Source organism: Aotus nancymaae, unplaced genomic scaffold, assembly GCF_030222135.1.
Source record: "Aotus nancymaae isolate 86718 unplaced genomic scaffold, 86718_ANA_hifiasm-v0.15.2.pri h1tg000014l, whole genome shotgun sequence".
Taxonomy (NCBI): domain Eukaryota; kingdom Metazoa; phylum Chordata; class Mammalia; order Primates; family Aotidae; genus Aotus; species Aotus nancymaae.
Genome location: NW_026988425.1, coordinates 14,515,776 through 14,541,830, shown reverse-complemented (window position 1 = coordinate 14,541,830; position 26,055 = coordinate 14,515,776). Strand labels below are relative to the sequence as shown.

General features: G+C 40.5%; 1 protein-coding gene across 2 annotated transcripts in view; it reads right to left on the bottom strand.

The window, feature by feature from the left end:
* The window catches only part of TRIO (trio Rho guanine nucleotide exchange factor), a 371,777-nt gene that overhangs the window by 228,035 nt on the left and 117,687 nt on the right, over positions 1-26,055 (bottom strand). For both annotated transcript variants that reach the window (XM_064375877.1, XM_064375878.1), the window contains exons 2-3: positions 12,356-12,430; positions 2,531-2,645 (exon numbers count right to left, since the gene is read on the bottom strand). In XM_064375877.1, the coding sequence (XP_064231947.1) occupies positions 2,531-2,645; positions 12,356-12,430 (190 nt within the window). The remainder of the gene's footprint in view (positions 1-2,530; positions 2,646-12,355; positions 12,431-26,055) is intronic.

The following is a 26,055-nucleotide window of genomic DNA, read 5'->3' as shown; positions in this document are numbered from 1 at the left end:
TGTGTATTCTCAGAATTTCCCACAAGAAAAGTGGTTTCCACATTACCCAAAATGTGCTTGAACCAAATTTTTTTGAGACAGCGTTTCAAAATTGCATGAACCTGGGAGGCAGAGGTTTTGGTGAGCTGAGATCAAGAGCTCTTGTTGCCCACTGGAGTGCAATGGCGTGATGTCAGTTCACCAAAACCTCTGCCTCCCAGGTTCATGCAATTCTCCTGCCTCAGCTCCCAAGTAGCTGAGATTATAGGCATGGGCCACCATGCCCAGCTAATTTTCTATTTTTAGTAGAGATAGGGTTTCTCCATGTTGGTCAGTCTGGTCTTGAACTCCTGATCTCAGGTGGTCGCCCGCCTCAGCCTTCCAAAGTGCTGAGATTACAGGCATGAGCCACCGCACCCAGCCCCTGAACCAATTTTTTACATCAATAAGATGAATGATTTTTAATATTTACTACTAACATAAGTTTCAAGACCAGAAATCAAGTTGTCAAAGTTACCACTATATAGTATCCAAATTATGTAAATTTTTTAAATCACATGAATATCAAATTCAACTTTAGCTTTTTATTAAACTATATGACAAGTATCATTTTTATTGGCAGTGACTTTTCTTTTAATGCTGTCCTTTGTATTTCTTTTTTCCATCAAAACTATCAAGACCAAAAGCTGACTGCTGTCAGCCATAGGCAGCCCTGTTAGGAAGGGGCGTGGCTGTCTTTCCCACTGGTGTCAACCTACATAGGTTAAGGGTGGCGTGAACCACGTGCTGTGTTAAATCTATTCCATTTACCTTGACCCTTGAAACCCATTACACTGTTACTGACCATCTTACATCACTCTGTTGTAATATGATCATTAAGGCTACTATCTAGCCTAGCCCGTAATATGGCCAAGTTTTCTCTCACATGTCCTCATCTAGTCTCTTAAGAAACACCTCCTCTCATTCTACCATGGCCACCACTGAGCCCCTTCAGACACGTGAGGACTTGCCCTTTCCTCATAGAGAGGCACCCCTCTAACCTGCAACAGACACCAAATCTCCTATTCCAAGCATGACTATATCCTTAAATTACATCAGAGTGGTTTATATTTTCCAGAATATAACTAGAACAATTAAATAGAGATATTAATTGGTGTGATCTGGCTCTGTGTCCCCATCCAAATTTCATGTTGAACTGTAATCCCCAATGTTGAAGGAGGGCCTGGTGGGAGGTGACGGGATCATGGGGGCAGTTTCTAATGGTTTAACACCATCCCCCTCCTGCTGTCCCATGATGGAGTTCTCATGAGATCTGGCTGTTTAAAAGTGTGTGGTACCTGCTCCCCTACCCCCACCCTCTTCTTCCTGCTCCAACCAAGTGAAGATGTGCCCACTTCCCCTTTGCCTTTTGCCATGATCTTAAGTTTCCTGAGGCCTCCCCAGCCATTTAAACCACTTTTCTTTATAAATTACCCAATCTCAAGTTTTTTTTTTTTTTAGATGGAGTCTCACTCTGTTGCCCAGGCTGGAGTGCAGTGGTGCAATCTTGGCTCACTGCAACATCTGCCTCCTGGGTTCAAGCAATTCTCCTGCCTCAGCCCCCTGAGTAGCTGAATTACAGGCGCACGCTACCACACCAGCTAATTTTTGCTTTTTTAGTAGAGATGGGGTTTCACCATGCTGGTCAGACTGGTCTTGAACTCCTGACCTTGTGATCTGTACACCTCAGCCTCCCAAAGTGCTGGAATTACAGGCATGAGCCACCTCGCCCAGCCAAGCATTTCTTTATAGCAGTGTGAGAAATAACTAATACATTAATACACGGAGGAAATTTCCTCCACCACTTGTCAGCTAGATCTACAAATAAAACTTGAGTAATACATTCCCAGAGCAACAACAGATTCTAAATTCCTCAAGAATACACACAGGCCAACTCCTAGTAACTCAGCTCCCCACTTGAGGACTCTCCAGAAAACACAACATTGCTTGTTCTTGGGTATTCTTTGGCATCTATACTAAAAATCCCCATTACTACACGGAGTCTTAATTTTGATAGAGATTCCCAAATCTATACCCAATATATTAGCTAACAAGGATTTTTAATGCCCCACAAACTTCATGCTACATATCAACAGATTATTTTTAAAGAACTCATGTTCACCAAGAAGGTAGAAATGCATTATCAAAAGCAGCATCCAATTCTGATCACCCAGTCCTTGGGTGTCATGGTATTATAATCATCACTGATGGTTTTCTTTCTAACTCAGGCACCACATCCTAAAATCCCAGCTGAGTATCCCAGATCCTGTCAACATACAAAGCTCTTCACAAAAAAAAAAAAAAACGCTTACCTTCATGTCCCTGCTCCCCAAAATGTTTTACATGAGACAATAGTAGTCACAAAATGGCAATAAGGAGAAAGAAAATGATTTTCGTTTTATACTACTTTGCCTGAAATTCAGGCTACCATTTAGCTGATTTCTAGTGAATACAGTGTCACATCTGTTTTAACTGTGACATCAGTGACAAGCACAGGCAACACAGAACTTACCTGGGAATACAGGCTAGATAGGAAATGAGTCTCCTGAGATCCTCCTGTCGTATTCTGTCATGATTGCTGCGGGCTGGAAATGTTAAAATGGGACCTCCACGTTTATCTCTACCACCTAAAAAACAAACATCAGGAACACACTTAGAAGCAAAATAAGACAAAAGTCCGATGTCATCATCCATTCACTCTGTCAAAATTACTCCTAAAGCAACGACACGGATGTGCAAAAGGCAGGCGTCCTTGCTTCATCTGAGGCACAGTGAGGACATTTCATCCCTTCAGAGGATTTGGAAAAAAACGTCTGTGTTTTACAGGCCACATGAAAGGTTCTATATACGGCCTTGTCTTTTTCTTCCCATGTTTTGGAAAAAAAACTCCTTTCTGCAGTTTTTATGTTTTAGACAGAAAAAAAAAAAAGTTGTCAGGTCCATGTGTTTCATTCACTCTCCTGAGTAACCACCTCCCTCACTCTTGCCCTCTATCACTCTCCCCACATTCTTCCCCATCACCCTGCTTTCCAAGCTCTTTCTTTCCTACCAACCAAATGTATCTAAGTCTTGAAAGGAAAGCAAAAGGAACATTCTCCAAACTATGCTGATGACGACTTCATAATCTGGAACGGATGGCATCTGACCCTCACTGGTCAGGTTTTGCCAATCTCTCACACGGAACCACACACATGCACATGGGAGATGGCCACATGATAAAGCAATTTTAAAGCTAACTTAGTTAATCAGCTTAAGGATTTTAGAAAAATTCTACCACACACTAAGAGTAAAAATCTCAAGAGTATGTGACTTTGACAGCCAGGCAGTCAGAAGGATTTCTTGTTAACATATACAATCCTAATCAAGTCAGCTTGTTATTACTAAACGCTCGTGGTAAAACTGCAATATTTATTTTATTACTTCCATCAGGGTTGTCAGGAAAATAGAGAAAGAAAATGTAGCCTTCTCAAGTAGAGCCTTCATTTAGGTTTAGAACTCTGATGATCTCTCTTCAGGAGACCTCAAAATTCAAGTCTCAATGCAAAACTCTTCATTATTTTCTGTGCACCAAAAATCATCAGCAGAGGTAAAATTAGAAAGCAAGCAAATAAAAGAAAAAAAGATTCTTTCCTTTTAGAAAAGCCAAAAAACATATAGCAGAAGATAATTAAAACATATATTTTTACCAATATGATTTTCATAATTTCCTAAGACTTACATACTCATTCTATAAAATGATGAAACTTCATTTTGATTGGGAATACTTAAAGCAATCCACACGTACTGTTCAGTCATGTAATCTATAAAAGCCTTAAATTATTTGTAAATCCAATAATTTATGTATTATATGGCAACAACAATCACAGTTACCAATAGATCCGGGTAGGGTACCATGTGCTCTACATACACGTTCTGACGTGATTTTACAATGATCCTGCTGAAGTTTTATCATTCCAGTCTTATAAAGATACTGAGGCTCCAGAAGCTTAAATAAAGACGAAGGAAATATTCAACATTGTTTGTCATTGCTAGGTCTTTGCCCAGACAAAAAGTGTGTATGATCTTGCGAACTACTGGCTTTAGTTCTTTTTTAAAGTAGTAAAAATGTCATAAGGATAACTAAATACGGGTTCCTGGGCCTCTGAGGGGGCTAACATTTATGAATGAAAAGTACGATTGAAAGTGAGAAGCAGTACTGTTCACTATCAAGCGTTCTTCTAAAACATCTGATATGATTTTTAGGGTAATATCAATAGCTCTAATTTTTTGGAATTCCTCTTATCCCCAAGGTAAGACAGATAACAATTTCAATATTTTTCATTTCCCACTATCTTTCATTCTTTCCAAAAGAGTTAATCTCCTTGATCAAAATTATCATAGATCAACACGTATTATAGAAACTTGAATTACTTACAATATAGTACATGTTTTTTGAATTAAAACATTCCCCTCACTTTTGGTAAAAAGAAAGCTAGCATCTAACATTTTTTCTGGACCACGACTCTGAATTGTTAACATGTGTTTGAAATGCAGCATAATGTTTGATTCCATAGGGACCCACGTTACACTCTCCTCCCGCCTGGGTTACTGTAGCTCACAAGTCAAGCAAGGCATGCTGCACCACAGGTGTGAGAAGCAGAATCCAAAATCTGCCAATCTAAGAAAGTTGCATGGGAAGTCAGCCAGGTGTGCACAACGCGTGCAGGGCCATTCTCATCACCCCAGAACTGAGAACGAAAGGCAACTATGTGCAGAAGTTTTCACGGTCTCTACTGTACTTTTCCAATTTTCAACTACAAAGATTTCCTCCAGGCTGGTAGCACTGGCAAGCAGTATCCTAAGACTTGCATGCAAGTTCATCCACTTAGGCTCTCATTCATGTCCTAAGAAAAGCTTATATACACTTGATTCTGAATTTTAAGACAGAGGAAAAATTTTTTCCTTTTCCTTTTCCTTAAGAACTTCGGAAAATTCACTGGGATATTTTTACAACTTTATCAAAAATCATTCATGAAGTAAGAATCTTTTCACATGCTCATCTGTCTGCTAAGAGTGCACCTTCCAACAGACGGTGTAACACAGTTAACAATCGCTTTCTGCTGACCCCTCCCCAGGGAGGTATGAAGAAAAAAATCTTAGAAAGGATGAAGTATAGTTCAGAGGAACATGGTTGTTGAACCTCAAGGAGTTTAAAATCAACTACACAGGTGTCTGTTTAACTTATATTCCCCAAGATTTAGGTTAGTTTCCAACATCACAGGAAGTACCCAAATGAAAATAGCATCTGGGTATAAAGCAGAAAAGTCACAAGTGCAAAGTTCTGTTCCTGTTCCCAAACTAACAAAAATAACAGCACTGCAGCTCATAAAAACTTCACCTACTGGATACACTCATGTGTGTGTGGTATCAACCCTAAGCCACAGATGTCGGCCTCATTTTATAGATGGGAAAGGTCAGTGCCTTGGTTTCTACAATGAAATGAAAAAGACAGGAAATGCTGCCAGCATCACAGGATGTCTACGTATGGAAGCTTTTCATATCTGTAACAAAGAACAACAGCTCATTAAGAATTATCTGTTTATCCAAATGCTGCCTTTGTCAAAAAGAAAAAAAAAAAAAGTTTTTGTTCATAATGATGGCGTTTTATTTTCAGTTCACATAAACCTGCCTCTTTTCCTATACCCAATCTTATTTCTCTAAGGCACTCTGTACCTTCTAGGAAATGGTACAATTTACATATTATTTTTGTCTGTCTCCTCCACTAGAACATATAAGCTCCACGAGGCAGGCATCTTTGTTTCATTTGCACATTTAAGAATAAACAACACTCTCCATGCCCCGTGAAACTAGCACCCAACAAACATTTACTGAAGGGATTCTTTTTCCGTATTCCACACAACATTAACTAAAAATGCCTCCTATGAGGTAACAGTTAACAGAAAAGCCTGATGGATATTCCTATGGATGCTAAGGGAACTGAGGTTTATTTTAATAACAGATAGAAAGTTGAAAGGGTCCTACTCTATAGCTATACATGACTGAATGACGCTTATTTCCTTAAACCCAGGGACCTCCTTTTCCACTCCTTAAAATTCCAGGAGACTTGGTCTCTTGAACAATGTGGCCCGGGATGACCACAGAAATAGCTAGACTCACAATCACTTCTTTCTCTTTAAATGAATTAGAAGCTCATCTTTCACTTATTTAGAAAGAACTTGCAAGAAAGGCATACTTGCTTTGAGGAGTAAAATGTAAATTTCAATGAACCGACTGTATTTTTCTCTCCATAGCCCTTGTTTCAATTTCTGGATTAGAACACCACTGAAAACTATTCTTCAGCCGCTTTCCAATCTCCCACTCCCAACTCCCAAGGAACAGTCTAACTCACACTGACCATAAAAAGCAGCCTTTGCCAAGGAAATCTCTGAAAGACATAGTTTGTAAAAGAGAGAAACTATGGCTAACGTCTATTCAGTGTGCCATCAAATGATACAACTCTGTTAAAAGGATGCCCAGTGGGCTCCTGCTCTAACAGCAGCCAAGGCAAGCACCTCGCCTGTTCTGCACCTTCCAGGATCACCTCTTGCTGCCTGGTCCTGAGAAGCAGAAATTGGCTCATGGAGTATTTCTACTGAAGGCTGAGAGGACTCAGCAACCTGCAAGAAAAGTCCCACCAATTCCTGCCTTCTCAGTCAGTCCCTGCCAGCTCCCACTATGCCAGATGCTAACAAGACTATCCTATATATATATATACACACACACACACACACATACATACATATATAAATATCTGTGCAATGTACAGAGTAATACACAACTGTAAAGAGAAATGAGAACTCTATTATGTGCTGCTATATAATGATCTCCAGAAGATTCTTTGAACTACAACAAGCAAAGAATAGAAAATGAGGCATACTACATTCCTGTTTATCTTAGGGAGAAGATGAAAACAGATGGAAAGATCAACAGAATTGCCCCGCCACTGCTGAGATGGAGTTTCGCTCTTGTTGCCCAGGCTGGAGTGCAATGGCAATGATCTTGGCTCACTGCAACCTCCACCTCCCAGGTTCCAGCGATTCGCCTGCCTCAACCTCCCAAGTAGCTGGGATTACAGGTGTGGGCCACCATGCCCAGCTAATTTTGTACTTTCAGCAGAGACATTGTTTCTCCATGTTGGTCAGGCTGGTCTTTAACTCCCGATCTCAGGTGATCCACCCCCCTCAGCCTCCCAAAGTGCTGGGATTACAGGTGTGAGCCACCAGGTCTGGCCACTCATATTTTAAAAGCATAAAGATTAAACCAAAAACTTAAAAAAAAAAAAAAAAAAGCTTTCCTCTAAGAAGGCACAGGGTCAAGAAGCCAAAAACAAAAACAAGAATTTTTTTTAGCTATACGTTAACTTTTAACTATTCTTTAGTTATTACTGTGGAATTATGCACAAATTTTACTTAAAACTGAAGCAAATTGGAATTTTTAAGCCTTACAAATGTAAAGCAAAATAAAATGATTCCGGGTTTCAAGTTGGTAGCATACCCACATGGAGAGGAACTAGTTTGTGGAGAGGAACTAATTCAGTCATAGCTCTGTAGATTCTTAGTGGCATATATCCCCAGGACCAAGACAACAAGAAGAATGCCAAATTCCATTTGGTAGTCACATACTGTGTTAACATCATTAGTGTTAAAAATAAGTAGGTTGGCCGGGCGCGGTGGCTCAAGCCTGTAATCCCAGCACTTTGGGAGGCCGAGGCGGGTGGATCACGAGGTCGAGAGATCGAGACCATCCTGGTCAACATTGTGAAACCCCGTCTCTATTAATACAAAAAAAAAAAAAATTAGCTGGGCACGGTGGCGCGTGCCTGTAATCCCAGCTACTCAGGAGGCTGAGGCAGGAGAATTGCCTGAACCCAGGAGGCGGAGGTTGCGGTGAGCCGAGATCGCGCCATTGCACTCCAGCCTGGGTAACAAGAGCGAGACTCCGTCTAAAAAAAAAAAATAAAAAAAAAAAATAAGTAGGTAATTATGTCTACAAAGGTAGGAACATTTTTAGATGAAGGAAACAGATATCCACAATATACAATCAAAAAAGTAAAATGAAATATCTATAATCCTAAATTTGAACTGTGAATTTTAATATAAAGTCATGATATCATTTCTCATTAAAATGTGTGTGTGTTTTCCCTCTAGATTTGTCCACTAAAGAGACACAGAAACAACCACCCATCCAGTAGATATCCCTAGCAACCTGTACTGTTTCCCACTAAAAGGAACCAGGACTTTCTAGAGAAATGGCTGATTCCACATCGGAGGCAAGAATTATACAAGATGCTCCTGAAACATCTTGTCACATGAGCAAACAAAACTTAGGAGCCAGTTTGAAGAGGCTCCCATTGAACAGAGATGGGACAATTTTAACTTCATAAGAGAGAAAATGTGCAATAAATCAAAACATTATGTATATTTAAAATCATGCATTTGAAATAAGTCTTTATCAGAAAAAAAAAAAACCAATGCTCCTGAGAAGAAGTAATCACTTATCCTACTTCTCCCATATGAACTCTTTCTCAGGGCAGTCAAGTAAGTGGTGATGGGACATCTCTCTTTATGGGATATCCAAGTTAATAAATGGAAAAGAAAGGACATAAGTAGAGTATCACTATTTTGCAACTCTTAAAAAAATACTAGATCTAAGCAACAATCATCAATGAATACCATAAAAACGCGACAAGACTCTGCCAATAAAACTCTCTATAAAACTAAACAATCACACCCATTAAGTATTTTTGCCCCTTTTCCTCCCAAATCAAAGCTCACTCTAATCAAGCCTCAAGACCTAACTCCAAGTTTGCAAGAAATATGGGGGAAGTGAAACATGTTAAATGATCACCCAGGGAAACAACCAGCAAAAATCTAGAACACAGGAAAATCCACAGGAAAACACCTGGATTCCTCGCTTCCTAAAACAACAGGAGTTAAGACACAAAGAACCTATAGGTTAAAAGAAACTCATCAAGAGGCAAGGTACGGTGGCTCACGCCTGTAATTCCAGCACTTTGGGAGGCCAAGGTGGGCAGATCACAAGGTCAAGAGATTGAGACCATCCTGGCCAACATAGAGAAACCCCGTCTCTACTAAAAATACAAAAATTAGCTGGGCCATTCCATTCCATTTTTAGGTCAGTTATTGGTATTGAAGGGATTTTTTGTAACACTTTTTAAGAGATATATACTAAATATTTATAAATAATATCTGGAATTTACTTCAAAACTATCCAGAGTGAAGAGTAAGTGGAAACATAGATGAAATAAGATTGTCTAAGTGGTCTATGAGTTCATGGAAATTTGTTATATTATTTTATTTCCTTTTGATGTTAAAATGTTCCATAATGAACAGAAAGGAATGTGTTCTTAATTCTGGTGGTTGTGAGATTTTCTAAGGCTCAAACCCTAGTGGCATAGGAACCACACTAATAGTTGGCATTATATGTAAGATGCCATTATATGCAAACTCCATTCAATATAAACTACAGGGCACCGTTACAATGTTCCTGGTCTTGTGAGGACTGCATCCTCCAGGGGCAGAAGGGAAATGCTGTGTCCTCCCATGGCTGAAGGGCAAGGGTAAAGCCTCTTTATAGGGGCCTTCATCCCACACAAGGGAGAAGCCCTCATGGCCTAATTGCCCCTCCATCACATTGGAAACATCTGAACTTTGAAGGTGATACATTGAAACACAGCACTGTCCTCTGACTTCAAACACAAAGTTAGGAAAGACATTTAACCTCACTGAGTTCATCCTAAATGTAAGAAGTAGTACGTTCTATTTTACTTAAGTGTAATGAGCATTACTTTTTAGAAGACCTAGACACTAAGGATCAGAAATATTCCAGTTCAAAAAATTATCACTGGTTTTTTAGAGATCTTGACCTAATAAGTATTTTTTAAAATCACTCATCTTTTGGCCTACTTTTACAAAGCCCTTGCCATTTTACTTAGAATTATTTACTAAAAGCCATTCACATGGAGAGTTTTTACAAAGGTACCATATTTCCTAATATTTTTTAAAATGGTGTCAGAGCAGAGAGTAGATCAATGATTGCCAGGGCTGGAGGCTTGGGGTGGATATGGGGTTCTTGGGAGGTGATGAAAATGTTCTGGAATTAGTGGTGATGGTTGCACAACCTGGTGATACACTAAAATCCACTGAATCGCACATTTTATAAAGGTGGATTTTAAGGTATGTGAGATTTCAATAAAAAAGAAACAGAAAAAACTGAGTTAGAGATAAATTTTATTTTGGAAAGTTTACTCATTCTTTGTAACTTTTCAAAAAATATAATACAACACAAGTAGTCAATTTCTACTTAATTTTATGGGTTTCTTTTTCCCCTTCCTAAAGGAGATAACAATAAGCCTAAAACAAAGAGCAATGAGCTCATGCTAATAATACAGCTTTGCCAGTTCTGGTCATAAAGTATACTGTAAAAGTGTGGTGGTACCTACTAATGGCATTTTGCTAATGCTGCTGGAAGTTCTACTATCGCTTAATACTTTAAACAGTTCCTACCAATTTGTCATAAGAGCAAAACTTTCCACCCCACCAAAGATACCCAACTTTATTTAACCCTGCAGAATTTAAGGTTTTATTAAACATTTAAGACAAACTCTCAAAGATTGCCGATTTTATATGATTAGTTAAAAGGTAAAGAGTTTAGTGTTGACTGTAAACTATATAAAAATGCCACCTGATAATATATTCTATATTAACTGCCTAATAAAAGCATGAATACAAATGAAACCCACCAATCTTAACCTTCCACCTTTCTTCACATGTCTATCTCCACGTGCGGATGGAAGACGAAACTGAAACAAGACGTTCAGAAACACAAGAGGGGTCAGAGGGAGCAGGCGCTGTTATCACAGACCTAGACTTTAAAAATTAAAAACTGGTAAACACATGGACTTGGCTTCAAGCCTTCCTTACAGATATCTCTAATTTTTATAAATAGAGTCTTTTAGTTATATCAACTTTAACATCTGTCTGTAAGCTACAAAATCAGGGGTTCACAAAGCTGGCATGTTCACAAGGCTGACTCAGTCCTTACAATGCAGTTTGTCAGTAAATGATTAGAGAAGAGCAAATAAATGCTACTTTTAAAACTCAGTGTATTGTAAGCCAGGAGTTTGTTTTTCACTACGTATTTCCAACAATTTAAAGCACCTTCTTTTAATGAACTTCTTACACTCTTCTGTGAACCTTCCAAATACATAATTTACTCCCACCAAATCAAACCATATTAACAGGGGCCAAGAAATACTACTGGACATGAAGCAAAGCAAGATTAGCAAAAACACCATAGGAAGCTGCATCTTAGATATATAGCAGTATCACATGTCCACAGGACACCCAAAACTTATAAAAGCAGCTAGCAGTGTTATAAATTGAAAATGAAATGTGTTCAAGAGGATACATCAGATCAGCATAGAATGCTTATTTGAGAAAGATAAAAGTTTTCAAGGGAAATTCATCTAAAAGCATGTGACAATCTACAGATATACTTCCTGATAGAGCAGAAAAATGTTGCAAATCTTTGTTTTGTAACAAGTGAACTGGTACCCAAAAGGTATAATACCCAATGGCTGTTCTGTTCATATGGGAGGGAGACCCCAAGAAGACAGTCCAAGGAGGCCTAACGCTGACTGTCTATGTGCAGAACAGAGGGCAGTTAGGGGCCCCAACGCCCAAGGGGCTGGCCCAGAGTCTGTCTGCGGGCGGGCCAGAGCCTCAAAGACTGGGTCTAAAGGGAAATGAACTCAGCTGGCAGAAATCACCAGGGTTTTATGGCCCACAACATGGGTCCTAGTTACTCCATGACCAGAGAGCCAAAAAGGAGCAGATCTCAAGGAGAAGCAGGCTTCCCTGCCTCCCAAAAGACAAGGCAACAGGGATAGCTACAGAGTACAAGAAACAAAAGTGAGAAATTCAGGACCTATCTATATACCATCCCATTCCCACCACTTTTGCTGGAATGATTGGATTTTTAAAATCAGTTATTTTACTTAACTGTTTGGGGCAGAACAACCAAATTTTTGTTGAATGGCAGAAACAAATGTATTTTGATCACCAACCCTAACTGACTTATCATGTGCCTCCCAGCTGGAAGAAAATGCTTTGGGCACTAATTTCTCAGGAACAGTGCTACAAGAATAAAGCAGTTAAAAATCCACAGAAATGCCAATGGTTTTACATGTTGTAGCAGGTGAGTTCATTTAGGATGTCAGACTCTGAAACTGTGTCAGAGTGGTTGGATAAAGCAGAGTTGAAAGTTAAGACTTTACCTGAAAGGTATGCAACTTTTTCCTTTAAAATTGGCAAAACATCCATAGCTTTCATTTCATCATTTTTTCGAAACCCTGAAATACAGAAGGAGAAAATAAAATTACTGGGTTGCTTGAGTGACAGTTAATTCTTTAACCGTTCTATTCAATGTGCCAACACAGCAGCTTTATCCACAGCCATTAAATCAACTTAAGAAACATCATCATAGAACAACATTTAAATTCCATGAAGAACAGTCTGTGATCACAAAACTATCTTCTATTTGAATGTTGAATAATGATTTGCACATAGACCAAGAGGCTCATGTCCCCAAAAGGCTCTCAGCGATTTCTAGCAATAACAGTTTGGTCTCAAAAAGAGACAGGATATGAAATCAGTCCAGATTATTTACCACATCTTCATTTTTACGTAGATTAACATAGACACCAGCAAAGAAAACAGTAACACTGCTTTATAAAAATTGCTGTTTGTGACATCCTAAAACCTCTAGGGGGAGCTCAATGCCTCATTCTGTCAGACTTCAGGGTCTGGTTAAAAATACACAGTGGCAAGGCAGAGAGAGGGGATTATAAATAGCTTGGGCCTGGCTCTCTCCTTCCAGGCTTTCTGGGTCATGCCCCCTAGAGGAATGTCAATGGCTAATGTGGTCATATGGCCCAGTGCCACTCCAGCTTCAGAGGTGGCCAAGGTCTCTCTTCTCACTAAAAACCACCTCTACCCCTATTCCCAATATCTTAGAAGGCCCAGTAGGAAAACTGTAGAAAAGAAGCATGCAATAGGCAATTTAGGCCAAAATCTATCTAAGCAAAAGGAATTCTTGCAGCCCAAAAATATCTAGCCCAGCTCACTAGGGTGAATGCCTACATGGGAATTTGGGGTCCAAAATGTCCACACTCATCATACTAACTCAGGATATTTCTCTTGGAGCTCTCTAACAGAGGTAATCTAGGTTCAGGGATGCCTACCAAAACTAGTAACTATAATTGTTAGCAGAACAATATCTAGAAAAAAAACAAAAGACCCCTTTCCCATCCCCATTATTGTTCGTTTTTGCCAAAATAGTACAAGAAAAGAATTGTAAATGCTAGTGTGGTAATCCAACCACAGCAGGATATAGACTTGGAATTAGGAGGCAAGGAAAGTACTGAAAGTGAAGGAATGAACATTTCACTTTTGGTGTCCTGAGCAGCAAGCCCTGCTACAGGCAACATTTATAAAAAACGACTCTGTCCAGGCACTGGAGAATGACAAAGGTTGGGAGAGACAGTTGGAAAGGGAAATGACCCTGGGTACACATCCCATCATTAGGGCTGTTAGCCTGAGGGCAGGGCCCCGGCTAAGCAATGTGGAGCTTTTAAAACAAGAACCAGGTGAGTTCCAAGCACCTCTGCTAAGAATTGAAGATCTAAATCAAACTTTGAGTTGCTACCCACTGCAGAGACAGAGAATGTGTAGTACGGGCCCAGCCAAATTAGATGCCTGATAAAGCAGGCAAACAAGCAGCAACAAAATCAATATCTTAGGGAGGAATATAGCAGAATTAAGTCTGCACAGCATATCATTCATAGAAACAAAGACTAAATCAATGGTGTGATCCGACTTCTTAATGTAAATTGTTCCTGCCTATAGAACACTTACATGTGTATAATGAACCCAGTTTAACAAGATTTAACTATGACACTGACAATCACCACAGACTTCACAGCAAACACATCCAGTTGAGGACCGTGGGGTCCTAGAGAGGCGGCATGGCACTACTCAGCCAGTCATGGGTAAACTCAACCGAGCTGGGGCCTCCACAGCACCAGGCCATTTTCGTTTCCAATGCACCATGTTCTGCACTGGCAACCCACCAAGTTTGAAAACAGTGGCTATTTATAAAAGGGAAAACATCTGAGCCAAGAGTGCTGCAATTTCATCCTCAGGTTCCTTCAAAACTCTTGAATGGATGCAATCTAGTCAGCAATTCACTGCCAGTCACTGTAACTCACTAAACGTGTCTGCAAAGACTGATTTCATCTGCCACAGACACAGATGGCACTAGGCAACTGCAATACAAAGAGGACTAAGGTTCCCCAGCAACCCTCAGAGAGACAAGCTGACAAACACCTATAAAACAAGGCAGATTATGGTACGTTCATAGGCAGCACGAAGCGCTATGGGACCTGGGCAAAGGAGGAGGGGACAGTTCACATGATAGAAATACTAAGGAAGGAGTAAGCGACAGCTGTAGATCCCAATCTACACGTATTTGAAAGGAGGATTCCCTTCCTGTTGCTCAGATGAGAAAATGCATGCTTCCTACCATTCTCCCAAGCCCATGCCCAGGCCCATACATGCCCTGGCCAGGACACAGCAAAGCCCTCAGAAAAATGTCACTACCTACTGCAGCCCTGGCTCCTACACTACAGAGACAGAGCCCCGTGAGTCACACAGTCATCACCAAGAAGAATGTCCTGATCCCAATGCTGTTATCCCAATAGAGGGCTGTGTGACTTGAGTCATCATTCCAAAGCATTTTTGACAATTACTGCTAACTTTCTGAATCACACCTATTTACTGATACCCAAAATGGAATGGAAAATGGAAGTGAAAGTTGCCATATTCCAGGCCACTTCACAAGAGGAATAGCATATTGATTTGAAAACAGGGTGCAGAAAACAGAAGTCAATGAATGTCTTAATTTCCTATGTCCCACTATGAGCCACAGACTCACTCCCATGTGACCTTCTGATTCTCAGAGCTGTAGTTATGTTAACCTATGGGTCCCTCAGCTTCTCCCCAAATTAAGGAAGATTCAGTCTTTCTAGATAAAGAAAAACACATGAATTAATGACAAACTGATGTGAAAAGGTGCTGCACTTTTATTGTGATCTATGTACATGCCCACACATAGACCAGAATATAAATTCTAACAAGTTCTATTATGTTTTTGTAGAACGTCACTGAAAGAGATGTTAATTTTATTTAAACCTTCAGTTAATATTTCAAAAACAGAAAAGAAAATATAAAAAGGGCAGAAATATAAAACTAACCACACAAAGAAACAGAGTTTGTGGTTATTGTGGTGGCTGGTCACTTAGATATCATTCTAGATATCATTTCCATTAAAAAATACACACACACACACCCCCCCCCAATAAGCAAAGGAGTCAGGAAGCATCTATAAATACTAAAACCAGATTAAATATATCATATGTAACTTTCAATAAAAAGCAGGAAGAACCCAACCATGAAAGTTCCTCAGATCAAAAAGGCAGGCTATGTTCCATGCCCTGAAGAGCTATTTATAAAAACAGTATGGGACTATAAAAACGTTCTAAAAATTAAAAATAAATGGCTTCTGTGCTATTCCACGGATTCTAGATTACACGGCAGATAAGATTCAACTCCTAGTGCTTTCTTCATTCATGCATTAAAGGATCTAGCTGTGGTTCCCAAACTTACTGAACAACAGCAAATATGTGCTGCCTTCACTGGCCGTCCCCTGGAGGTGCACAATTCTCACCATCACAGAGAGATTCAGGAACAGCAAAGACCTCCACGGAGACACCCTGCTGGGATCCCAGACCTCATCTTTGTACCAAAGACCAGGCATCGCAACATTTCTACTTCTCAGCACCACCAGGGGGGTTTGCCAATGCTACTTAAATAGGCAGAAGGGGTGCTACAAAGAAAACTTTGGTAAAGTTAGGATGAACAGAAAGCCTAGATAAAGACGAGCAGCTTGAGAGGAGATAACCAGAAGGTAAATGGCCAAAATCAGAGGACATTTAGTTGTACCCATTTTTTGAATTATATAATTTTTAAATCACACAGAGCCCATACTAAACTGTGCATAAAAGACAGACTGGATTCCTATTACAATTTGAAACACATTTTGCTACTATATGAAATACCACAACCATTGTGGACTCTAATGAAAAGCTAGCTTCAGGAAACACTGAAACAGGAAGAATGGAGTCAGTCGAGGCTTATCTCCAGGTGCAGAAGATGTTTCCTAGGGGAGTCCTAAAAGTCAGGCAACAAATACCCTTTTGAACCAAGTCTACAATGAGTATGTTCAGAATGGCTACACTAATATTCGTTTAATGCTACTGAGGAAAACAGGCTTGGGTTAAAAATCAGATTTTATAGTTGTCAACTAAATATAAATATAGGTGGTGCCTGACGGTTTTCTTTCTGGTTTCAAGTCAATGCACAAAAAACTGCCTTTCCTAAAACAAATTGGAATATTTAGAGATTTTAATATACTCATTTTAAAATAACTCAGCCCCAAGTTTCAGTATACTATTTGCCAAAATTGATTCTGTTACCACCCTTTAAATTACTATTTGGTTCGATAATATGTCAGTCTGGGCATAAATGTTAAATCTGCACTCTCAAATCACTATTCCTTAATAATAAACATTATATTATCCATCAAGTGAATAGTTCTCTCTCTTTCTCTAGATCAGCCAATTTGCCAGAGGACAGGTCTGTTTTGTTCCCTGCTGCATCCTAGACACCTAGGATAGGGCCTGGCAAAGGGCATTCGACAGAATGGCTGGGTAGAAAGAGAGATGAATGGGGAGGCCAAGGCAAGTGGATTGCCCGAGTTCAGGAGTTTGAGGCTAGCCTGGGCAACATGGTGAAACCTCATCTCTACTAAAACACCAGGAGCGGTGGTGCCCACCTGTAGGCCCAGCTACTCGAGAAGCTAAGACAGAAGAATCACTTGGACCCAGGAGGCAGAGGTTGCAGTGAGCCAAGATCATGTCACTGCACACCTGGGCGACAGAGTGAGACTCTGTCTCAAAAAAAAAAAAAAGAAAGAAAGAAAAAGAAAAGAAAGAAAGATGAATGGATGAATCAATCAATCAACTCAGACAACAAATGAATGTATTTCTCCAGCATCTTGCCCCCGAACTCCTACCCAAGAAGCCCGAAATTCCTTAGTACTTTCTATTTTAGGCTTGTGAAATATAAGTTAGGTATAGTTTAGCCTTCAATCACAGTATGATTTATATTCATAAAATGGAATATTAACCTCCCTGCCCTAACAAGAAATATTCTACAAGTTATCATTCAAAAGGGAAATATCTTTCCACTAAGTCAATAGTCTGGAACTTCAACTATCTAATGCCCCACTGATCAAATCAATTACTCATCTTTCATCCTGAGACCCTGCAAAGAGGTGCTGCACTGTGACAAATACCTTTCTAAGCTGCTCACTGATGACCAGAATGCTTACTCACTTCATCACTTCTGTGGCATTAAATTTAAGACAACAATAACAACAAATAGTACAGGAACAACAAGCCAATCTCCAATTTATTTATAATAAAAAGCACCCTAGAAATATTTTCACAAGCAAAAGCTTTTATATAGCATATTACATTAAAAACGATATTTTTACATAAGTGGCAGAAAGATGAATCAAATGAGTGAAACCATGAATCAAACTATTTTTTTAATCCTATATTTTCCCAGGACTACTGGCAGATACTAGTAATCTGAAATTTTACATAATCTTCAAATTAAACTAGTCAAATGGGTTCTTCAGTAAAACCTATTAGAAGAAACACGGTTATTCCTTGACCATTTGAGCTGCTGAGCAAATGAACTGATGCTGTTCTGCACTGGCTATGTTTCCTCCTTTAAAGACAGCCAAGCCCACGAGGCAAACTGTGCTCCTCACCCACACTCAGGGGTTTCATTTGCCTGTCAGCTATTCAAGTTAGTATTTACTAAATGAGAAAATCATCTGTGGGAAGAGATTGGGGGAAAAAAAAAAAAGAAGAAGAAAAAGAATCCTACATACTTATAAGAACACAGGTTGCAGCAACAACAAAAATGTTAATAAGCCAGAATTTTTAACCAACCAGAAAAAAGAAGTTTAAATAGTAAGGTGGAGCATCTTGTTAGTACTGGGTCTTGGTGATAATAACCAAATTTTACTCATTAGTTAATTTAGGGGAAACTTCAAGCGCGCACGCCTGCACACAAAGAGCAGGGTGACAAATCTGCATTAGCTTGGCAGGCGCCGCCCCCGCTATGCAAGCGCGTGCGCAGAGGGAGGTGACGTCACCCTCTCCGGGCCGGCCGCTTCGCTGCGAAGCCCGCACAATTACGCTCTCAGCACAGGGAGCGGCAGCGCGTGGCTGCATGGTGTTTGTGCTATTAAGGGTTTTAGCTGTGCACTCATCTAGAAGTGATGCATAGGAAGGAAGCATTTTAACGGGCCTACATCCTCTGTGAATATGTTAAAGGGTGGGGTGAAAATACAAGGTTATAACCCTCACTTTTACTAATATGTGAAAAAAAAATCGAAATATAATACAATGCTTATATTATTTTTAACATAAATATATCATTCACAATCCATACCTATAAAATGCATGTAAAATGAATTAAGACTTATGTCAAGAATATGGACATGTTTACAGACAAGAGCACACAAGAATACGGATGGAGTTTCCGGGTATAGCATTACAATTTTTACCTATAACCTTTATGGCTATACTAACTGTCGGATTGGCTAATTTATCCCTTCACATAATTTTAGAAGCAACAGCCTATAACAGCATACCTCAAAGAAAGAAAGAAGTATATTTTTTATTAACTCAAGGGAGTTAAAGAAATTTCGACTTAAAATAGTTCTGGTTTTTAATATCTTATAAAATACAAAAGACCACCAACATAACAAAAAAGACCATAACAAAAAAAAGTTTTTAAAACAAATTTTTTTTTTATGTAAATGAAACAATCTGGAGCTCTTAAGGTTTGATGTTTTAATTATGTATTAACTGTGCAATGGAAGTTAATTTAAAAGCACAACTAATGGACCAAAGCAAGGGAGTATTTTGATAGTCAAAAAGTAGTAGTATTATAAAAGGGACTCTACTTTTTACGATCTCATAAATCAAAAAAGAAACCATGTGCCCAGATATGCCCTTAATGTTTGCATTCCCAGGGATGGGCAAGAGCTATGCACAGAGAAAATTGATACTGTTTGCCTAATGCCAGAATGAAGAACACATTCGTCTACCTGTCTGTGCATGTCCATGTAAAGCCTGTCAGGGGATGCCTCTGACTCTGCATTCTGGAACTGGACTTACCTCACTCTTATGAACATATATATGTCCCCTAACCTGTACGTACACACACACACACACACACACACACACACACACACACGTCCACATATAGGGTTCTGTGATGCTGACCTGCTCCAAAGACTTGCTTTACAGAACTGTCTCAGGAAAGCAGTTTAGAAATTTAGTGTTTATCAAATGAACCAGAGGGATAGAACTGCTACAATTTGATCACTGCATCAAGTGGTTTGACGTATATCAAATCAAGAAAGTTGACTGCTAAAAGAAACCCTATTTAATCATTGCATCAGTCTTCTCATGCATTTTAGCATTCTTACTCTTTTTGAGAAAAAAATTCCATGATCCCATGTGTTTTAATGCAGATGACAATCATATTCTGTAAAAGGCTTCAGAAAATAAAGCTATAATTCTACTCCTTTTCCTCTATTATCTTTTTGATTACTACATAAGGAACTGGGACCAGAGAGGGTCTCAACCACAAAGAAGTGATATAAACTAATTATCTGAAAACCTTTCTCAGTGCACATGGATTAGCTCTGCATGGAGTCAGCGGTGCTCACATACAAAGTGTAATCTACAGCCTTTGCTGACCTTAAGCCTGTTTGGAATAGAAGGCAACACATATGAGTGGTCAGTTTTGTGGTACAGATATTTCATATGGAAAATCAGGGCTAGAAGGATGAGAATAGGAGAAAATGTCCTATCAAGTAAAAGATCTGTGCCAAGTGTGGAAGAAGTAGTTCAAAACTGGGCCAACTGGAGAACAGAGAGCACTCTAGCCAGAGCAAGCAGCATCAGTAGACGCAGAGAAACAGAAACACAAAACATTCATGGAAGAGAAGAAAGTGCAGGTGGGGTGGGCTAGTGGGTTTTGACTGATAGGTAGGAAACTGTCCATCACTGGAACAAAGAAGTGCCATGATGAAGTACCCACATGCCTATAGGATAGCCATGCCCTGTTGAACGTCCAATCCTGCCTCGTGCTCGTCCCCACAAACCTGTTCCCCACAGTGTAGGTCCCAACACAGTACCTGCTCCATAAACCAACCACCTCGTGGCCAAACCAGGAAGCAGGCTTCTCCCTGCCCACCATCCTCTCTCCCATCCATGAAACAAGGAGTTGTAGAGACTCCACGGTCCCATGAAGCACCCATGTCTTTCTGCCAGCATTGCCCTCATGTGCTATTCCAGCAATCTCCTAACAGATGTTCTTAATTCCCTCAAATCCATTCTGCCACTCTCCCTCGCATGTTTCTCAAACATCTCATCATTTTACTCTAAAATTCTTCAGTGGTTTCTTGGTGCCCTCAACTAAAGTCCCTCATGATCTGATGTATGCTGCCTCCATAACCTCACTGGTTTGCCATTACCCTCTCCCCAGACTCACTCCAGAAACTCCAATCACCTGCAGGAAAGCCACTCCTCCCCGTCACCACCAAACCTCCACACACATGCCTTCCCCTGCCCTGCTCCCAACACACTCCTCTTTTTCACTGCCCCCACTCTGGAGTCTCCACTGCTTGACTAGGACACCCCCAGGGTGCACTCCCACAATCCCCCAAATCCTTATCACACTGTAGGAGAAATATCGAAAGACTTCTTGGTGTCCCCATTAGCAGCTGGGCTCCTAGAGGAAAGGGGCTGCGTTGAGTCCTACTGCACCGTTTCAGTCTCACTGAGCAGACTGCCATGGCACAGAGTAAGAACTTAACACCCAGCTAGTTACACCTCAAGGTAGCAAGCAGGTGGCACTCTACAATTTGTGGTTCTGGGAAGAGTATCCATCTAAGCACAGAGCAATAGTGACAGCTCCAATGCATCCAACCGGCTATAAAAACTCCTTGGAAAAGCTGAAGTGACTCCATTCATTCTCTGTCTAGTATATTTGGTGACTGACTAGTACATAAAATTACATTTATATAATATCAATCTATATTTTAAAGGAGAACAGGGTTTTTACCTTGAAGGTTTTACAATGTAATTTAAAAGTTATCTGCCCAAAGAAACAAACCAATCTTGGAAGTCTGATGGAAAGAGGGGACTGCTTTGGAAGAAGTGAACCGGGAGGCTTGTCGTTCCAGTAGCTCAACAACCAAAGGGAACGCACGCCTCCAGGGAAGTGGTTTCTAAGCAGGAAACACAGAGCCTCACAGCTCTCCTTCTGTGCAGTCAGTGGGCTTTTCCCCCAAGGATTTCAGGTGACACTGAAATGTTTTCATTATAAGATTTTGCAAACAGACCAAGCATGATGAAAGCAGCAAGCCAACTCAACTCCACACAACTCAAAGATGAGCATCCCCCTTTGTTCCTTCTGAATGTCAGCCCACACTGCGTCTCAGGTCCCTTAGCCCCAGAAGGCTGGCTGGAGGCAGCCTACTGAGGGCCCACGTGACTCCATTTGCTGCCACATTCACCAAACACAAGCTAAGCCTCTGTGAGGCCTCACAGCACAAACAGTAACTCCTCAGAACATCTGTACTACACTACCCACAAAATCCTGCCTGGGACTGACTGTGAGTACGAAGGGTACAGAACAAGCACTATACAGCAGGTAGGCCAAGCCAAAGTGTTCCAGGCAGTCTATAAATTTCCAGAAGAAAAAGGAACTGATTTCCCAGCACTGAACCACAATTCGGGTTTAAAATTTGGCTTATTCTAGCTTATCTGCACATGAGTACCCTCTATCCCAGTCTTACTTCCTGCCGACTCTAAAACTCAAAAGGTTCTGATTCTGAATGAATGTTTCCTCTACATATAGAGAAAAAGGGGTTTAAGGAGCAGCAGGTACAGGTACTAGTCGCTGAAGCCACAATCCTCAATCAGGGGCTTTGCTCATCAACAAATGCCTACCAATCCCTCTACTCCAATATTCTGTGCTGATCTATTTTCCATCCTTGGGGAAAACATACACCAAAGTTGAGTGTCTAAACAAGCTATCAGTTAATCTGAGTGACCAGTAATTAGGTCCAATTTGAAATACAGTATTCAGAGTTATTAAATTACACATATAAAATACCAAAGCCTCTCCTAATGTATTCCACAACATTAAGATACTTTAGGTCCATGCCCAGTGCAAAACTCCTGTTAAATCATTTACTTCTATTAATATATCATATAAAGTAAATGCCACAAACATCAGAATTTTTAACTGAAGGTTTGAAAAGTTATTTCCACTTCAGTAAGCATGGATTTGATTCCAACATGAAACTCAGTAGAAAAATAAATCTTTAATAACATCAAAGAATTTGGCAGAACTTTCTGCCAGTCAGTCCCTTGATAAAGCTTAGAATTGTGTTTAATCACTTGGCATTCATAAAAAACATGTTTATGCATGGTACTCTCTTAAACTCCAGAGATTTTCCCCTAAATGGCATGTTCCTGATTTTAAGCAGCTTATACTCTAAAACTAAACACGCATTAGACTAACCAGTAGTCTTAACTGTGTACTCGGTAAGAAGAGTTGACAAATAAATGTCTTCCAAAATATATACACTGTTACGTATAAAGAGAGATATAGATACTGTTATGATTAATTAGACAAATCCATTTAAAAGTGTTACTTTTCACTGAAATGCTGTATCTCTCACTGACACTAAAAGTAAGTCCTTAACTTAAAAAGGGTGTTCCAGACCATTTTGAAAGGGCTGGAAACGCTTGCTGTAGGAATTAGAAACACAAAGCACATTAGTGAATCATAAGAAACATGTTCAAAGATTAATATTGTGATATTCTAATACTAGAAACCCACATTATAGCTCACACATAACTTCCTTGCCTAAGTTACTTCAGTTAATCTACTTTGCTTTGACAGCTTTGTTCCTTTTTCTCTGAATGTAATTTGCAATACATCTGATGCTCTGAGGATTCATCCGATCAGAGGCCAGCCAAGTCCTGCTTTCAGATGTTTATTGACCGGCAGAAGCCAGACAGCCTTGTAGCAGTGTAAGAAACCCAGTAGGAGCAATCCTGTTACTGTTAAGACAATTCAAAAAAAGAAAAACTGTAACTTGTTTTTAGGCTGAATTCAGAATGCAATCTACTGTTAATTTGGAAATTTTCTTCCAGATCCTTCTATTTGTTGTAAAAAGATTTGACTGCTCAACAAGTATGTTAGCTCAGAGGCCAAGCTGCTGGCTTCGCATCCAAGGAGGATGGCCCCCCCAACTCTGGTGACAGACAACATAACTGTCCAACTGTCTCAGGATTATACTAATGCTGGCAACCACTGGCTTTCGCTCATACTAACTCAGGTGCTGCGGTCCTGCCCTATACCCCCTTTCCCCAAGCAGAGAAAAGAATTCTGGTAGATAGACCCCTATCATTTACCCTCCTACCGAATTGCTAATGAGAAATTTAAGGAACTACAAAGAGGATTGAGAAAAGTAATGCATCTGCTAATGTAGAAAACAAAGAGAAAAGAGAAATTCATTTCAATTCTTCTCCTCCTACCTTTCCCCTCAAATTCCTTTCTGCATACAGACAAAAGTAGGGTGTTTTTTTTTCTTAATTTTGGTGAAAAATGTGTTTACTAAGCCAAATAATGTAAATATACTGATGGGAAAACAACTTTTGACATAGAAATAGATTTGCTGTGAGGGACTCACCTCCCTCCTGGCATCTGTATACATATTCAAGCACATCCACTGGTCAAGAGAACGACACAAACACACACCCTAAGGAGGAGTGAAGTGACCGTGGGAGGCGTGAGGACCCTCCAGGAGCCAGCGGAGGGAAGCCTCAGGAGGAAATTACTGTTTGGAGACCCAAGTGTGCTTGAGGAAACAACCACCTCACTTGTGGCCTGGTGACGTCTCCTCCCTTGGATCATCCCAGGGGAGGCTGGTGCTTAGAAGCTAGCGCAGCCTCAGAAGACCGTGTATCAGCGCCTTGGAGCCCACCATGCAGCAGGGCTGCAGCCCTCATCTGCTTCCAGAGTCTTGAAATGTCAAGGCACAGCTAATCCAGTCATCACAAAAAGTTCCCAAAGAAGCAGCTCCAACTGTGTGACCGGCTCACTCATTATCCACCTGGGCCACTGCTGTGGAGCAGGAGGCTGGGATGGCTAGAGGCAACTGGGCTGGTGCTGGGGGCACAGGGCCTCCTCCTGCTTGCTACAGGGGGCCCCTCAATAAATACTGGGGAGGTAGAAGGCGAGAGGCAGACTAAGCTCTTCTGAAGTTTTATACCTTTAGACACCTGCCCTGCAGTGCCCAATCTGAGTGGGTAAGATCCCAATAGACTCTGTAATCCTAATAGACTCTGCAAAGCTGAATGTCTTATAGGCTGGGGAATGCTTTCCTTTTCCCAGTCTCCTAATTGCTACACTTCTGACAGGACATCTCAGAATCTTATCTACTAGAAAGCACAGGGAACATCATTTTCCTAATTAAACTCAGTACAGTAATAAAAACGGCAGTGCAGTAAGGACATATAAAATAAGGTATGTGGCACTTACTCACTGGCCAGCTCTCTGCACCTACAGCTCTCTACTCTCTCCAGTACCCTGGAGGGAGACCTCAGGGCACCTGCTGCCCCAGAAGCTGGGATCCAGCAGAGGAGATGACATTGGGTTATAAGCAGCCACTTTAAAAGAGAGCTACACACATGGAGGCGAGGTGTGGAGAGGATTCAGGAGCACGCTCGCTGGGGGGATGGGCAAAGCTGCACTTCACTGTTCCTGTTCGCTAATATTACAAGTTTTAAATACATCAGCTTCAAGCCACAATGGTGTCACAACTCGAAACGAAATTTTGTGTCAAGAGTCACTTAGGCTGGGCTTGCCACTTCCAGGTGGGTGACTATAAGCAGGTATCTAGTCTCTCCATACCTTTGCTTCCTGGTCTATGAAATGGAGAGCCTGAGAATCACAGCTCACAGAACTCACTGATAAACGCTATTAGTAGCAGTTGTAACAGTATCATAGTGTTAATATCTGAAGCTTATTCTTAGCGGTACAAGTTTGGTAAGTGCTTTAAATAACTGGATTTTGGGAATTTTTGCCCATTTACCTGCAATTACTGTATTCTATAAAGACAGGAATCTTTACTTAAAACTAAAACAACAGACTGAGACATGTAATTACTGTCAAAAGCCACCAACAAATAGACATAGTTTTAAAAAAATCAACACAATCATGGTAAATTAGCCTGACTATAAATAATTTCTCCATAACTTCTCCCAGGTGGACTATAAATAAAGGAACTATAAGGCAATGGGAAGTCAGGCCACTCTGTACGATCTTTCCCCAGCCCTGTCTGTCCCCCTTCCCCAATCCACAGGCACCTGAACACTTTCAGGGTCCTGCTCACCCTTGCTCCTGGCTGTGGAAAATGGCCAGCCAGAATACCACCAGAAATGGAAACACATGAGCCAAAAAAAATCACCGGATCAAAATTCTTTTTTTCTTTTTGGAAGAGACTACCACCTCTCTCTCAAATGGTGGCAACAAAAACTTCAACTACCTGAGTCTTCCCTTTCTGCCATCGTGTTACTTCATCTCCACTTTGTGTTAAGAATTCCGTGTCTCCCTTGAAGGATGGAGGTGGGACAGGTGAGAGTGAATGCTATCACAGCACTTTGCAGCTGGGGCCTGGGCCTTGCTA